Source organism: Carettochelys insculpta, chromosome 3 (assembly GCF_033958435.1).
Source record: "Carettochelys insculpta isolate YL-2023 chromosome 3, ASM3395843v1, whole genome shotgun sequence".
Classification (NCBI taxonomy): domain Eukaryota; kingdom Metazoa; phylum Chordata; order Testudines; family Carettochelyidae; genus Carettochelys; species Carettochelys insculpta.
Genome location: NC_134139.1, coordinates 133,862,730 through 133,879,562, shown reverse-complemented (window position 1 = coordinate 133,879,562; position 16,833 = coordinate 133,862,730). Strand labels below are relative to the sequence as shown.

The 16,833-nt window shown below is 38.5% G+C and overlaps 1 protein-coding gene across 9 annotated transcripts in view; it reads right to left on the bottom strand.

Moving 5' to 3' along the window:
* Positions 1-457: 457 nt before the first annotated feature.
* The window catches only part of FBXL4 (F-box and leucine rich repeat protein 4), a 69,447-nt gene continuing 53,071 nt past the window's right edge, over positions 458-16,833 (bottom strand). For 8 of the 9 annotated variants that reach the window (XM_074990855.1, XM_074990848.1, XM_074990850.1 and 5 more), the window contains 3 exons: positions 14,289-14,360; positions 12,420-12,732; positions 458-4,169 (listed from right to left, as the gene is read on the bottom strand). In XM_074990855.1, the coding sequence (XP_074846956.1) occupies positions 4,006-4,169; positions 12,420-12,732; positions 14,289-14,360 (549 nt within the window). In that variant the 3' untranslated portion in view covers positions 458-4,005. The remainder of the gene's footprint in view (positions 4,170-12,419; positions 12,733-14,288; positions 14,361-16,833) is intronic. The other variant, XM_074990854.1, reaches the window with a different exon arrangement.

Below are 16,833 nucleotides of genomic sequence, written 5' to 3'. Positions count from 1 at the left end.
CAACTGAACCTTTACCTTGTTTTAAGTTACAGTAAGAGGAAGCTGTACACTGAATTGGGTGATCCTATCTCTTACTGTTTAGGAGGAGTTCTTTAAACAAACAGACATAAAGACACAGACTCACAGATAAACTCTTTCATACATATAGTAGATAGCACAACAGGATGGCAGCATTTCAGATAAGATGTATATGTAAAGAAAAATGTAAATAGCTCAAAAACCCAAGAGTAGTTCAATTAACTAAAGAACCTTAGAAAGATCAAATGGCTGTACTATTTCTCTTAAAATTGAAGTATAGATGGCAGATTTGAGGTGTCTTTATTGACTCCCACTTCATAAAAAAAGCATATGATGCACATGCTCTCATGACAACTAACACAGTATACAGATGGCTTCAACATATTCAACTCAGTGGTAAAGTTACTGAGGTCCCAAAACCAACTGCCTTCGTTTTGAAAATGTTTAATGTAATTAATATAGTAGTGGCATGTGCATTACAATATGAATACTTTTTGCATGACAATATGGAACTGGAGTAAATCTGAAAGAAAAATATTTGGAAAAGAGAAGAAACAACTATACATACACCAAAACTGCAAACCTATGTATTAGCAGCAAGTGCCATGCCTCCTCCTATTTTATTAGATTTACAAGCCCTGCAAAGTGATCAGAATGTTATCAGCTTTACCATAGTGAATGTTTCTGATAGTAGGGACAGAATTAACTTAATCACATCTCTGCTATTGTTCAAATCACAGGTGCCAAACTGACAGATCAGAGGACACACATAATCTTTTCGCTGTTTTCTAGTTTGTTTAATTTGATCATTTGATAAAAGTTTGCATAGTCACTTGGCTACATGGATCTTTAACATAGCTGTCAAGTCAGAAATACATTCTGGAATATTTTGAAATATCTTTTCATCTTTAAATAAACACCCCAATTCATTACAGAACAGTAACCATGTAGACAGGTCCTGAAGCACATTGGCAAAGCAGTATGCAAGTCTGCAGAACTGTTGACTAGGCTGATTCCAATCTGTAGACAAAGAAAAATTGCAGGTGTATTCCAGCTCCCAGGTGTACTGAAATAACGTTTTACAATGCTGACTGTGTTAACTATTATGATGCAAGTATGACAATATATCAGCAATTCCTAGATGGTTGTCAGTAGCTAGTTAGTTGAAAAGCTTTACCAGGCTGTATACCAAATTTCAATGTTTCAGAAATACTCTAAAATAAAAGTCTGATGAACAACTCTGAATAAAATGATCAACAATAAAATCCTAAGAGCTAACTTCAATTAAAATTGAAACTAGCCTATTTTTGTTTCTTTATGATGTATAAGGAAAGCCTGAGAGTGTTTTTTTCTGTTTTTACCTTAGAACTATCAGGAATGCCAAGTCTGGCCGGCCCTCTTTTTGCTGGAAGACTTCTAGGAGACACACATTTCTGCTTCAGCCATTAACTGAAGAGCAAGGTTATCAAATTCTAAACAAAGAGGTCCCATTTACCAGGTATTTCTTAATCATTTAAGTTAAATGCATATTAAGAAACACACATTTTAAACATCTGAAAAAAAGCCCACTTTTTTAATTAATTAGATTTCACTTAATTAGAAAACGTGATTGTATAATCCAGTGAGATCTCTAGTCACCAGAGTGTTCCAGACAAAAACCGAAATTTGACTGTAAGGGACAAATAGAAATGCATCCTATAGATAGGACAAAATAAACAACAACAACAACAAAAAATGAAATCAGACTTTTGTTATAATGCAGGCGAAAAAAAAAAAAAAGATTGGCTCTCTACCCTGAGCCTTAACATATTATATTTTAAACGATTCTTAAGTGCAGAACAAAGACTATACTATTCACCTACTTTAACACTTTGGAAGGCATAAAATATACCACTACATCTATATCAAAACAAATCCAATTCTATTTACAATTATAAACATAAGTGAAGAATCATTTTAAAGAAAAATAAAGTTAAAAATTTTATGCACCCTGAGGACTGAAATTTTCACAACAAAAACACTACTTAATTTTAAATCTTCAATATCTGTAAACATCCATATTATGAACTTGAGTTCTCCTGTGACAGGGACAAAAATATTAAGTTCTCATTTACAATGAACGGACTGTGGACACTTTTCATTAAAATAAGTGTATATTATATTTTGGACATGATACAATACATTGTAAATATATTAAAGCAAGTTTAAAGTAAAACCTTTATTGAAAGAAGTGAACACTCCCAAAATAAAATGAGATCTTGCACAGATTGACTCTAGGGCAGATATCTGTCAGCTGAAGAGATGTCTGTCTATGTGTATTACCCTGAAAGACAAATGAAATGGAGGCACCTAGCTGGAAATTACATGGTGATATCTGTATGTGAATGACAGACATCTGTGTACTTTTCTTTGGATTTGGGATTTTCTACAAGATTCTGTAAAATTTAAATTAGAACAGCAGTGTATAAAAGTAAAAGCAGAGAAATTCTCTTTAGTTGTTACACAAAATGACTTTAAAACATTGGCATTTGTATGAAGAGTTCAGAAACACTAATTTAGGTCCATGGACATCACTAGCTCATTGTAGCTCTGAGGCACTTCTCTTCCAGTGGACCGCATCAGTTTCAAGTTCTTTGCTGATGATCTTCTGTATAATGATTGCTGTCTGCCACCCAAAGTGTTATTCCTCACTTTGTGGTGGACAAGAATCAAAACCGGACAGCATCTGCTATAAAGGTAGCAATAATGGAGACGATCCCAAATGAGAAATCATGTGTGGTGATCGGAGCTTACTAGTAGTGCTGAAGAGGCAGAGATTACGAAAATAGGAGTACATACCAATCCACAATATGGAGGAATGAATGTCTCATTCAGATAAGTGCAAAAAAGTAGAAGAAAACTGTTCACCATTGACATCATCATCTCTCCCCTCTGAAGACTTAACCGCCGCTAAGAGTGTTTAGATTAACAAAGATAGTCTCTTCTGGTTAAAAAAAATCTCCAAATAACTTAAATATGTCACCAAATCACACTGCCTTTGGTTTATAAATCCAACAGTATCATCATGATTTTACTGAACATCAAATACTTGTTTATAAACTTGATAGCAGGAATGTATCCAACTAAGGAAGAGATTCTAATCCGTTAACCTGAGTAACATTATTATTGTACTTCACATGAAAGGCAGATATGCCACATGTCAACACACCTTAACATAATAGAAATATGAAAAGAAAGTTACTTTTGGGTTTTCTAAGTATTATCAGTTTTGACAATAAGTAAATGGCACAAATTTTATATCCAGTACAAGAGGAAGTTTACTTTTTTTATTTTTTTTTTTTAAAGTTTCTGCTATAAACTCGTGTGGTTGTATTTTTGTATTAATCTGTTGTGTCATTTAAGGTGGGCTGTAAAACAGTGCCACATTTCAACCATTTGAAGAGGGGGAAAAAAACCTCTCAGCACACACATCAGAGTTGTAAAATAGGTACTAGTCACTGTCAATAAAAGGAGAGGGGAAAAGTGTCTTTTCAGTCTAATCTGATCTCACACTAGTTTAAACAATTTTTCAAACAGCATATTACAGGCCAGATCATAAGGTCATATGCCACAGGCCAAAACTAAAACACTACAACCTATAAAACAGAAACTCCCATCATTTCTCTATTGCTAAAATTAAAACTTTCACCTTCACAAAGATTTTAATGTAGCTTACACAAAATTTCTTTAAAAGGGCATTATATTCACTAATTTAGGCCACATATCTGGCTATTTAAACACATGCAGTGCCATCAATTAACCAAGGGAAGACAATTACTTGGTACAGGATAATAAGAGTTTCCTACAAAATACATCGCTATATTCATGAAAGGAATACATATTAACATCTTTCCTCAATTTTATATTCTTTTGCAAAGAAAAAACGTAATCACAAATTCACAGGAAACAACAATGTCAAATGAATTCCATAGCAGCATATGTAGTGAGTCACTGAGTGAAACTCTTTTTTATGAACACATTAGGAAAGCTGGCATTCAGTTCCAGGACAACTCTATTATCAATTTGTGAACAGAAGGACACATCAAGTAAAGAAAGATCTTTACAAGACTCCAGCAATTTTCTTAAAGATGCAGGGCTTACCATCCTTGTCCCTGTTTCAAAACAAAAGAGAAAACTTTAAAATGTGACTATGAAATGAGCCTTTGTTAAAGCTGCCAATGTATGTTGTAGCAAGAAATCTTGTACAGCTTGCTCCTCATTTCAAATTTATTTAACTATATTTATTCTGGCTACCTTTCAAATGAAAAGCTCTTTTCGGGGATTGTTTTTGAACATCTTTGACCAAAGAAAATCTGTGGGAATGTCATGGCTTAAACTTAAAAACAATGAGCAGTCTTGTGGGATCTTAGAGACTAACAAATTTATTTGATGAGTAAAACCTATGCACAATAAAATAAAATAAAAAAAATCCAGATTTCTTTTTGAAAATTCCAACAGTCCACTGGAAGCTTCTCCTGAGTACTGACTGCAGGATTTGACCCTACGTTGCAAAAGTTAGGCAGCTTTCCCTCCACAATCTGGGTGCTAGAACTGTGCGCTCTGATAACACCACTTGCCAATGAGTTTGGCAAAAGGTCACGCCAAATTCATGTCTTCCACAGAACCCTTTCACTGACTGTGATATAATGCTGCAACAAATGCACACTATTTAGGGCCCATCTAATGCTAAGTGAAGTCAGTGGAATTTATTGATTTTAGTGGGAGATGGATTAGGATCATAGAAAATATGGAGTTCAACACACATCAGGATTCTTAAAGAACTTTGAACTTTTCCTACAAGTAATGAACTGCAATAAAAATACATTTCTTATAGTTAAAAAGTCATTTTAATGACAAAGCAACACCAAAAGTTGACTGCGGGATAAGAGATATGACATCTGTATTTTCAACATTATCTGTGCTGTGTATAGTTAGGACTACTACTCAAAGATTAAACATGTTAAAAGGATATGTAATGTAGGAATGTTAATGGTTAAATGGATGATGCTCACTGATTACCGTTAACCAGTAGGGGCTGGCGCAAGCCCCTGCTCACTGTGAGCTGGGGGTTACTCCAGCCCTGTGGGGCTGCTGAGGGTGGAGGCGCTCAAGCCCAGGCCAGAGCAGTCCTTGTTCACGGTGGCAGGGGAGGAGCTGCTCCAGCCAGGCTGGAGCAGCTCTCCTGCCGTGGGCAGGGACATCTCTGGCTAGGCTGGAGTGCCCCTGCCCATGGCAGTGCTCCAGCTGCGCCAGAGCAGCCTGGGTCCCTGGTGCACTGTGGGTGGGGGTACTGCAGCCCAGCTGGAACAGCCGTGGTCCCTGGCATGCCACAGGTAGGGTGGGGGTGACTGAGGAGGCTGCTCCTCCCCACCTTTAACCTACCTTTCAACCAGTTAACCAATTAAAGAGGATTTTACATCCTTAATGTAAAGCACACTTTTTCTCCTTTGTCTCTAATAGAAAGGGTGTCTTTTGATGTATATCTTCACAGGTCAGTCCACGTTGTGAGAGCTGAGGGGTGGGGAAGGCAGGTTTGAATGTGGAATTTTAATTTGGGCCCATCTCTATTTACTAGAGTTTTGTTACTTCCATTAAGTGCCTGTTGCTCAGTACAAATGCACAGCAGGTATCTTAAAGTCTGTCATTTTACTTTGTTGTTCAATGTGTTCCCTGGTAAAATTCTCTGACACCTGCTCAACAGAGCGCCTGAGAGCAGTAGTTGTTCACTGGGACAATATTTTCCTTAGCTGTAAATAAGTATTCCCATATACGTGTTCATATATCCAATCCACCTATCCCGACACCATATGGTAGTTGTCTAAGAGGTAACTTAAGAAAATTCTCGAAGATCAAAATTCTATGGAAGGGGACACTTCAACATATATTGCTTCAAAACCTTGAATGAAAATATTCTACCTTTATTTAATACAAAAATAGCACATAATTTGAGAGAGAGTATACATGAGAAGACCAGTTAATGTACAAAGAGCCCTATGTGCTATGCAACATACTGCACGTCAGTCAAGTAGTGGAGACCCTGGAATTATCTGGCACTACTCCCATACACGATCTCACCTCACTCTCTAGTCCAGACCAATTTGCACAGCGCTCTTTGTTATTTAGCATCAATTCAATGTATTTCCCACTGCTCTTCCATTTAAATTTGCAGAGGATTTCTGTATTTCAAGTGATCGAGTATCTGTTGAAGCTGTCAGAGGAAAGCTGAAGATTTTGACAGCTGGGAAGAGGACAGTTGGGGCTTTTGGCACAAATGAAGGTGTGGGAGGTGTTTTGTTATCTAGGAGGGAGTTGATTATTTTGGCATTAAAAAGGGTATTCAGTATTTATTACTCTTTCTGTGCAGCAGAAAGGTGGCTGTAAGTTCTGAGGAGCAGGGTTTGCCAAGAAACATAGTAAGGAGCTGCTCTAGTGAAACCTGCTTCAATATCTGACAATACATACAACAATGAAAAATAAACACACTAGTTTGAGGCATCTGTCAAACTGTTGACTGATTTCAGAGTTAAAGAGATGAATGAGAGCAATTCACATCTCTCAGGCTCTGTCTACACTACAAAAATAACTTCGAAGTTGCTTACTTTGAAGTACAACTTCGAAGTAAGCAGCTTTGAAGCTGAGTGTTTATACACAACTTACTTTGAAGTTAAATTTTGAAGTAGGTCACTACTCCATTCCTGGGAATGGAGTAAGGACTGTGAAGCTGGGCTCCCTACTTCGAAGTTAACTTCAAAGTAAGGGAAAACGTGTGTAGACACTCTGCCGGCTACTTCGATGCAGTGCATATCTTTGAAGTTAACTTCGAAGATAGTTCCTAGTGTATATGTACCCTCAGTGTTGTAATTTTCAGCTTTTGGCAGACTCAGATTGCATTGCTGCAACCAAATGTAGCCCTGTATTCACTCTCTACTCACCAGTGTTATAATCAGCTTACAAGCCTCGCTTGTAACGTTTCATCTGAAAACTATGAAAGGGGTAGCCATGTTAGCCTGTGTCCACAAAATCAATGAGAAGTCCTGTGGCATCTTATAGACTAACAGACATTTTAGAACATATGCTTTTGTAGGCAAAGATCCGCTTCTTCAGATGCAAAGTTGTGGAGATTCCAGAGGCAGGTCTAATTATACAGCCTCATGAAAAGGAGGCAGTCCCAGTCAAGAGGAAGGCCAGAGCTGACAAGGTCAATTCAGTAAGTGAGGATGTGGCCCATTTCCAGCAGCCAATGAGGAGGTGTGAACACCAAGAGAAATGGCTTTTGTGGTTGGCCAGCCACTCCCAGTCTCTGTTCAGTCCTTGACAGATGGTGTCAAATTTGCAAATGAATTGTAGCACTGCAGTTTCTCTTTGGAGTCTGGCTTTTTTTTTTTGTTGTTGTTGCAGGATCTAGGCCTCGAGGCTGGAAAATAGTTTGACGAGGAGGGTAGAGATTGGTTACACCTTTGAGAAAATGTTTAGTGATTGAGTGGGCAAATACTGATAAGTTCCCAATGGCATGTCTAAGGCTGATATTGCTGCAGCTTGAATGATGCTAATGCCAATCCTTGTTTCAGATATAACAAGAAATCGAGGATGGTGTGCAACGAGGCCTCGAGCGGAACCGGGTGCCTGCACGAGCACCAAGGTACAAACCTCTTCCACTTCAAGATGAAAGTACTTTGTGTGTTTTGATGTCTGCACCACTATTACCCAACCAGATCTTGTGAGAGATCCACCAACACCTACTGGTCCCCAAGGCATTCACCTGTCCCTTCAGCTCCCTCACTGGAACCCCAACCTCCGTCTCCTCCACCTCATCACTCCAAAATGGAGGAGGGTCCAATGTCAGAAGCTGAGGACATTCTACCTGAGACCTTCCCCATGGATTTATCCTCATCTTCACCAGATGAAGCGGTTATCCCAGGAGATGTCTCTCCCTCATATGATCTGAGACAATTTCAAGAACTGTTCAAGAGAGGAGTGGCTAGCCAGGACATTCAGATTGTGGAAGTCAAAGAGAAGCAGCAAAGACTGCTTAAGAACTTGAGACCAGACACCTCTTCAAAAATTGCTACCCCCCTGGATGATGCAATAACTGAAGCTGCGGATAACATCTGGCAAATGCCTGCTTTGGCTCCAACTACCAACAAAAGGGCAGACAAAAAAATATTTTGTCTCCACCAAGGGCATGGAGTTATTTATGCACCCTCAGCCCAACTCTCTAGTAGCTGAGGTGGCACAACACGAATCCAAGGCACTGAGATGCTGGCTGAGCACGTGTGGGCCTGCCAATTACCACTGTAAAAATCTCCAATCTGCAGTGCCAGGGCAAGCCCAATATCTGATGTGGAGCACCCATGGGGACCAGTCAGAAGAATTTGTTTTATTTTTAATCTAAACTAATCCAGTGTTTTTTTTCCCCCAAACTAAACTGCTTGGTAACACCAGTTAATGTTGCAAACTGTTGAATATTGATTCTTTACAAGAGCAACAAACTTTTAATATCTGACTTTGCCTATGAGAGGACTGGACCACGCAGAATACACATTTGTTGGAAAATCTGGGACTGGGAATACATTGAGGTCACCCAACAGGTAGTTATCAAAGCCAAGGTGTGTCTGGAATGTTTCTGATGTGCCTGAAGCTTTTCGGCACCCCTGTGAGCTCGGTCTCCCATAATCGCCCCTTTGTACTGCTCTTATTCTGGGGAACTAGCCCCAACACACAGCTTGCTGAGGCACCAATGGTAGGTTTTAGCCACCATTATGTATCACAACCCCCTCCCAAACTGGGCTGTGAAACTAGGTCACAGACAAGGATCAGGGCCTTAATACTGCTTTTAAATGTAGATTTATTTTCTGGAGCACATGTTTTGCACCTATTTAAACATAATCCCCAGTTAAACAGTAATTTACATGGTCATATAATTGCAAGATACATGGGGCCCTGCAAGGAAGGAACAAAACTGCATGCTCCAGCAACTGAAAACAGCATCCAGTTTGGACAGGATATTCATTTTATAATGCTTAGTAAATGAATGACTCAAGCTGGTTGTAGCCAAGCAAATCTTCTCATAAGAAACTTCATTTTTGTCAGCCCATGAAGCTACCACAGAGATAAATGCTGTAATTGGAACAGGAGGAGTTTTCCCTGGTGAGTTTACAGGCTTAAATAATGTCAGAATGAAACCAGGTCCAAGCTGCCATCTCCTGTGAATTTGTTATGAGAAATACCATTTTGGTCTCCACTTATACAGTCTCAACATAATGTGAAATCTGTAGTCTTTCCACAATTCTGGGGGAGTGAGAAAGATTTTTTCACACAATGCCCAATTTCCACTGCTGTCACACAAATATCGATGTAATTCACTGGCAATGTGTGTGTTGTGACTCTTTGTATTAGCTACTCCATAGAAGATAACCATATGTTCTACTACCAGGCACATTATAGATGAAATAAAAGAGATCCGTGATCTGGCTCTGAAGGTTTTGGATATAACACTTACAGATGATCCGGGAAAAAAGAAAAAGTTACACATATATGTATAAAAGTTAGTGTAAAGACCCTGGAATAATTGTTGGCATGGTTTTAAATAGCAAAACGCCAATTTAGAAGTTAATTGAGTGTTGTGCTATTATATGTTTTAATGCTGCATTTTTTTTATTTGGTTTTGCTTAATGGGAAGTTTTCCCTTTAAAAAGAAGAGCTGTGTTTGAGATTAAGAGGAATGCGTGGGAGCTCATGCCTGAGTGTCAGAGAAGACCACAGCTGAGTTGAACTTCAAAAAGGTCAGAGCTGAAATTAATAAACTTATCTTTCCAGAAAACATGTTCTTGAACGTGGAACATGAGCACTTGTGGGAGATTAGGTAATGCAGAGCGCATTGCTAGTGCCCTGTGGCACCTTCACCAGTAAGTCATTAGTTTGAATGCAGCCCAGGTCAGAAAAGATTAAAAGTCTTCCCATCTAATTGTAGCTTATATATGAGATAAATGAGTTCTACCTCCCATCTCACAAATTCACTACTATGCTTTACGTTATACTGTAAATGCTTCAGTGAAGAAACCACCCTTGATTATTAACAAAGAGGAAGCTGTGCTAGTCTATACACTATCAAAACAAAAAACAGTCAAGTAGCACTTCAAAGACTAGCAAAATGGTTTATTAGGTTAGCTTTCGTGGGACAGACCCACTTCTTCAGACCAGCTTCTTCTTCACCCTTGATTATGTGTGTGTCTAGCACCTGGCACAATGAAGCCCCAATCTCAGTTGGGATCTCCAGTGAGAACAACTGCCGCGCAACAAAAATTGCCTTATTATACATTCACTAGAGTTGGCAACACTGTATCGCCACAGAAGTTGGGAATCACCAAAGGAATTTAAGAAATTAGCCCCCAACACAATCTGATCATTAAAAAAGGAATCAGCATGATTTTGGTGGGGGGGGGGTCTGATTCATTACTTTTGAGTTGCCATCTTACTATATGACTAACATCCCTTGCTGCTGCAGGGAGTGGGAGATTGGACGAAGGAAACAACCAGATTCTCAGTACTGCCTGCAACACAGGGGGCTTTTTCACTGCTTTGACACACAGAGCTGATACAGTGTACTTGGGGAATGCTGAGGCATCCCCTGCCAGGTTATATAACCAGGCCACAAGACTCTCCTAGCAAGATGCCTCCAAAATAATGGCCATGAATAGGAAACAACAGCAGTTTCAGGATAGGTGGACTGGATATAGTAGGTGAACATATTTTAATTCTACATGTGATCTCATTCATCATGGAATGTCCTATATAATATATGCAATAATTCAATGACTTGTTAATACTAATAAACGTTCAAGAAAACAGTGACTTTCTTTTCACTGTTCAGATATTGTTTTGCAGGTGTCAGCACACTAACTTCAATATGCCGACAGAATATGTCAACAAACATTCGTGACTGGCAAAGAGGAAGTACAATCTGCAGACATTATATGTGGTAAACAACGAGACTATTCATCACTTGGTTTTTCTATTCTAGTGAAACGGTCAGATTGATTTTTGGGCAGGCACAATGCCATCATCATAGATCAGTATGAGAATGGGTGCCCAAAAGAAAGTGTCTGTTTATAAAACGCTTTATTCAGTAAGAGGTTTGGTTTGCATGATGAGGAAATATGTCTTCTTTAATCGCTGCAAAATAAATTAACTTAAAACATACCACAGAGCACATATGTTTGGGTTTCTATCAATTTGTATGGGTGGAGTGACCATTCGACCATTTTCCTTTCCTCCTAATACTAGTTAGATGTTGATCATATAGGTCATAATAGCATGAAACCATATTCTATGGTACTTATCTATGAGCTATAGAGGGTTGTTTAACAACTAGAAACCACGTTGTGAATTTTCTTGTACCTGTAAAGCTCAATTCTGTGAGAAAATGATAGCTTTAACCACCTATTGAAGACAATGTGAGTGGAGGTTCTCAGCCTCCTGCTGAATCAATTTTAATTTTTTTTTCTTCTCATGAGTCATGTGAATTAATTTAATTGCTTTCTTTTGGCTTCTATCTTTCTCTTTCAGCCAAACCCAGGAAAACAGCCATCAAATGTACATGAGCCTGTACTTAAAGAAAATCTGGGCTCATGACAACGTGTGCCGTCTCCCACCATTTTAAATAACAAAATCACATTGCAGCCTAACATATTCCTCATCCAAGAGTCCAAAGCATATTCTACTTCAGTTTGAAAAAGGTGCTGTCATCTGTAAGTGTTACAAAAGGTTAGAAATTTAAGTTTTGCAAAAAGTTACTTTTTTCCTTTCTGTCTCTGTGGAAAAAACAATTAAATTGCATTTAAAATACCTTTTTAACTTTAAAAGAGACATTATCTTCTAGTAAAAGTGACAAACAAAAGAGAATATTATTCAGTACCACCTGATGTGTATCATGCAAGGAAAGTCTGCTTATTTGGTCAAAGGACTCACACTTTATAAATATAGTCTCACATACTCCATTCAAATACCATAAAAAGGGAAAAAGACAGTTTAGGGAAACTGTAACTACAAGGATTTTTTTCAGCTACAAAAACATTAAGAATTTGTAATTCTTAGAAACCTGATAAAGAACATCTATTAAAATATTCAGTCACATTAATATTACCTTTATAAATCTGCTTACCAAACTAAGTCAAGCCACATGGCAAATTAAATGAAAAAGAAACAAAACTTTAGAACAATTGAATAATTTTATTGTAGTGGGACTTGTTTTTTTAAAGAATTTTTAAGAACTGCATCGTCTTACTTTACGCACTACTTCTCTCTTTCTACCAGGATACAACACACGAAAAACCAAGAATGCACATATTTATGTGTTTCCTTACCCAGAATATCCAACTGCTGAAGACGAGTACAATTAGCGGCAAGTTCTTCAATGTCAGTGTCACACACAGACCTGTTGGCTGTAAGGAAAAGCTTTTGCAAGTTTGGCAGCTTACGCGCAAGGCTTGTGAAGCAACCAGTACTGCTCTGCAGTGTAGGGCACCAACCAAGATCAAGCTCCTCCAAGAGCTGACACCCTGAAGCCAGTTCTGCTATTCCATTTTCAGTAATGTTTTTGCATCTCCACAAATCCAGAGTACGAAGCTTTTTGCACTTTGCTCCCATCATACTTGCTATCAGGTCATAGTCTTCAATCTGTAAAAGGAACAAGCACCACTTCTTTTATAACCTTATTCCCAGTCACACACAAACTGCTTTCTTTGCTGATCTACCTATTGATCAGTCCTCAGTATTTTTAATTTCTATGGAATTTGGAATGAAGTTCATCATATTCAACAAATCTCATTCTGCTTAAAAAAAAAAAGACAACAGCAAGGGAAATTTTAGCACTCTTTTTCAAGAGCTGTTTTTCTTCCATAAAGGATGATTAAGTTTAATTTACAGTTGTCTGTCCCGCTTATATAAAGTAGCAATTGGAGGACTAACAACTGAGCTATTGGTGGTTTGACGGCACTTAGTAAACAGCACACACATATCTTCATGTGGACAAAAGAATAAGCCTCATCCTTTTCAAGTCTGAACAAGGGCTGAACCTGGATCTAGCCTTCACGGAAGCACTGCTAATCCCCACTGAAGAGTTTAGGGAGAATGAAGAAGTGACCCACTGTGGCTGTTTCTACACAGGCCACTTTCTTTAAAAGTGGCATGGTAATACATGGCCTGAAATATGCTATTGAGGCGCGGATGCAAATTCCCCGCGCCTGATTAGCATACGGTCACATGATTTGGAGTCTGGAAGACCATTCTTCCGGACTCCAAAATGCCATTTAGAAGTGCGGCTCCCAGGGGGGCTTCCGGAAGGAAGTCCTTCTTCCAGAGGCCCCTTCTACCCGAAAATTTTCCGAACTCCAAATCACGTGACCGTATGCTAACGAGGTGTGGGGAATTTGCATCCACGCCTCATTAGCATATTTTGGGCCGTGTGTTACCATGCCACTTTCAAAGAAAGTGGCCTGTGTAGAAATGGCCTGTATGAGCAGTGGGACAGTATAGCCCACTACCACAGTAGTGAAAGGAAGTTTAGGCTTTTGGAGGAAGCAGTACCAGCATGATCATCCAACTTCTGCTGAGCTAATTGGGGAGACCTATCTATCTCCTCCTTTACCTATTGCTCGCTGAGTTGTTAGATAACCACACTTCTCATACTAACTACTCTGCTGTATTTATAGCTATAGACAGCTGCAAAATAAGGTCACCTCAATGGCTGCCTCTGGTTTATAATTTAGGAACTGCCCCTCCCCATCAGCAATTCTATTTTTAATTTTTTTAAAATAACAAAAAAAAACCCATAGCCTGTGACTGTAAATACCTTCATTAAAACTAACTCAGTATGCAGACACAGGGCATTACTACTGTAGGGCTGTTCATGAGTGCGGGTCTTCAAACAATGATTATTTGTTTTAAATAAAAATGAACATTAAACATTAGTTTTGGAAGCAAAACACTATACATATAAAGAATTACATTTCCTTTACAGTCAGGGGTAAGGAGGTGATGAGTTAAATGTTAGGCCTACAAAGTTTGTCAGCATATCTTTAAACACACACACATTAATTTTTCTCTTCTATGAAAACTGAGACTAATGTCAGATAAAGAAATGAACTAAAACTATATTTTAATACTTTTGTGAACAAAGAAAAGTAAGTTCAGTCTTAGTTCTCTCTCCCATGCCCACAACTTCAAGAACTTACCATCACACAGCTACCCAGGCTGAGGTGCTGAAGCTCTGAACAGAAGTTCAGAATGCTGAGTAGTGCTGTTTGCTGCCATTGGGGACCACATAAGAGGCAAAATATGGAAAGCGAATCAAAGAGAAGAGGTCAATTAGACATTAAAGGTTGTCACCGCTTTCCCTGAAATACAACTCAACACCTAGGTTACAGAGACCACAAATGCCATTTAATGAGTCCCTCAGCGCTCTCATAATTGATTGGCTTAGAGTCAAGGTAATCATTAGAAGCCTTTACGTAAGTCGTTTTGGACAAAATTTTGCATGGCCTGAAGATACCTATATTCCCATGACCTACCAGTTCATTTCCCATAGGGCAGCAGTTGGAAACTCTGGTAAGTTCAAACATCAAGCAAGGCCAAACCGAAAACACAGGGGACTGGTGACATCTCAGAACAACAACAACAGCTCTGACATTCACTGATCAGCTACTGCCTGATGGACCTGCCAATAGAGTCACACAGCATCAGGACTGAACTGGGGACTTTAATGTCAAAGGATTCTCTTTGCTGACAAGGATACTGACAACCATTGAGCACCTGTCACTAGCAACATGCAGACTGAACTGAATGTAACGTTACTTTACAGTCATGTTTCTGCCATTTTAACATGCCCAATCTGTTCAGAATATGGCTACAAAACTAAAAGAATCTGAAACTATATTAGAATCAGGTGCATCTTACAGAATGTTTATATTCTTAAATATTCAGTTTTATTTCCATAAGGTGAGGCTATGTGTTTTCATGAAAATTTGTACTACCATTCATAAATAAATAAATAAAAACCTCTCTTCCACGCTGTATAGCCCTATTTTATTTTGTAGTTGTGAAATGTACTCAGACTGAGAAGACAAAATAAACCAAATATGTCATCCGTTTGTGGATAAACAGAACTACAAATAATGGTTAGCTACATTTAAAACATTTAAGTAATAAAGATATGACAACTTGTATTCTGTAAACTCTGAAACCTATGAGAGATTATAAACAGAAGTAAATATGACAGTGTACTGAAACCATAACTTTTGGAAATTTATAGTACTTATACTAGTTCTTCACTGAGGAAAATAAAACAAGCCGAATACAAGAGACAAAACAACTTATTGATGAATAGAAGTGCTAAGGGAGAGCCAGTCTCTGTATATGCAATTTACACAAAATTAGTCTATTTTCTGCACTAATCTTTTAGAACGAAAATGTCCCAGTTCTTGTCCATCTTTGCTCCTGGTTGAATGTTAGGACTTAGGAAGGGACAGGAGCATCCTGTACATAAATGCTTGGGTGCACAGACTGCATCCAGGGAGAACTTCAGAATCCTCCACCATAGGGATGCTGTTCTGGGGAAGGTGATTTGCTGGAAAAAGATGAAGCCCACTTGACTAAGATGGAGAACATCATCTTCACAAACTGGCTTCCCAACCTAGTGAGGAAGGTTATAAACTATGCTCACTGGGGGCAGGTGAGAAAATCCCACAAGATGGTACAAACAAAATACAGCTTTAAAAGAGGGTTAAAAGGGTGGAGGCAAGGTAGGGTCATGGGAGAAATAAGAGAAAGGTGAAATGCAAGAGTAAGGTCATGGGAGAAATAAGGGAGAAAGCAGTGAGGAAGTATGCTTAACATCTTAAATGTCTATGCACAAACGCAAGAGTATGGGTAATAAACAAGAAGTGTTAGTGCATAAACTAAATTATCACACTGTCATCACTGAAACTTGGTAAGCCTCATGACTGGAATATTGCATAGCTTATGCAAGAAAAACAGGCAGTGACATAAAATGGTGGTATTGAATTATACATCAAGAACATATATATTCTTGTTCTGAGTTTCACAAGGAGGTTGGAGACAGACATGTTGAGCGTCTCTGAGTAAAGATATCAGGAATAAACAATATATGGGTAACTCCATGGTAGAGGTCTGCTACTGAATACAGTGCTAAATGAAACTAATGAAAATAACTATTTAAAAAAGGATTTCTGAGCAGACGTAATAGCAACAAGAAAGGTAATCTTTATAGGCAGATTATATAAAGAACAAGTTGACAGGGGTTGAAAAGGAAGTCTTTTAGCCTAGCTTACACTATTAGGACATTTCCAGTAAGGGAAGAAAAAACACTAAATAATCTAGCAACTTCAGAATGGGAAAATATTATGAGATACCGAATACGAGAGGATGCACTGATACCTCTCCTAAATGTACCCTTACAGATCTAAAAATAACCCCAAATGTTGTAGTGTTAGCAAATAATCCAAAATAGCAGAAACAGGGGACACCAAGGTGACATCATGCTGCACAAACAGAAAATCTCTTCAGTTTTGCTGTGTGTGGGGGGGGGGGTTTCTTTTTTTTTTTCTTTTTTTTTTTTTTTGCCGTGTACTAAGATGTTTTGGACTTCTGAATCTTTTTTCCACTGGCAGTCAGCTAGACAGCATCCAAGTTGTCAGATGCTGGATCTTGGCGTAAAATCTGATCTTCATTTTGCAAAATCACATTGGTTAGTACAGGTAA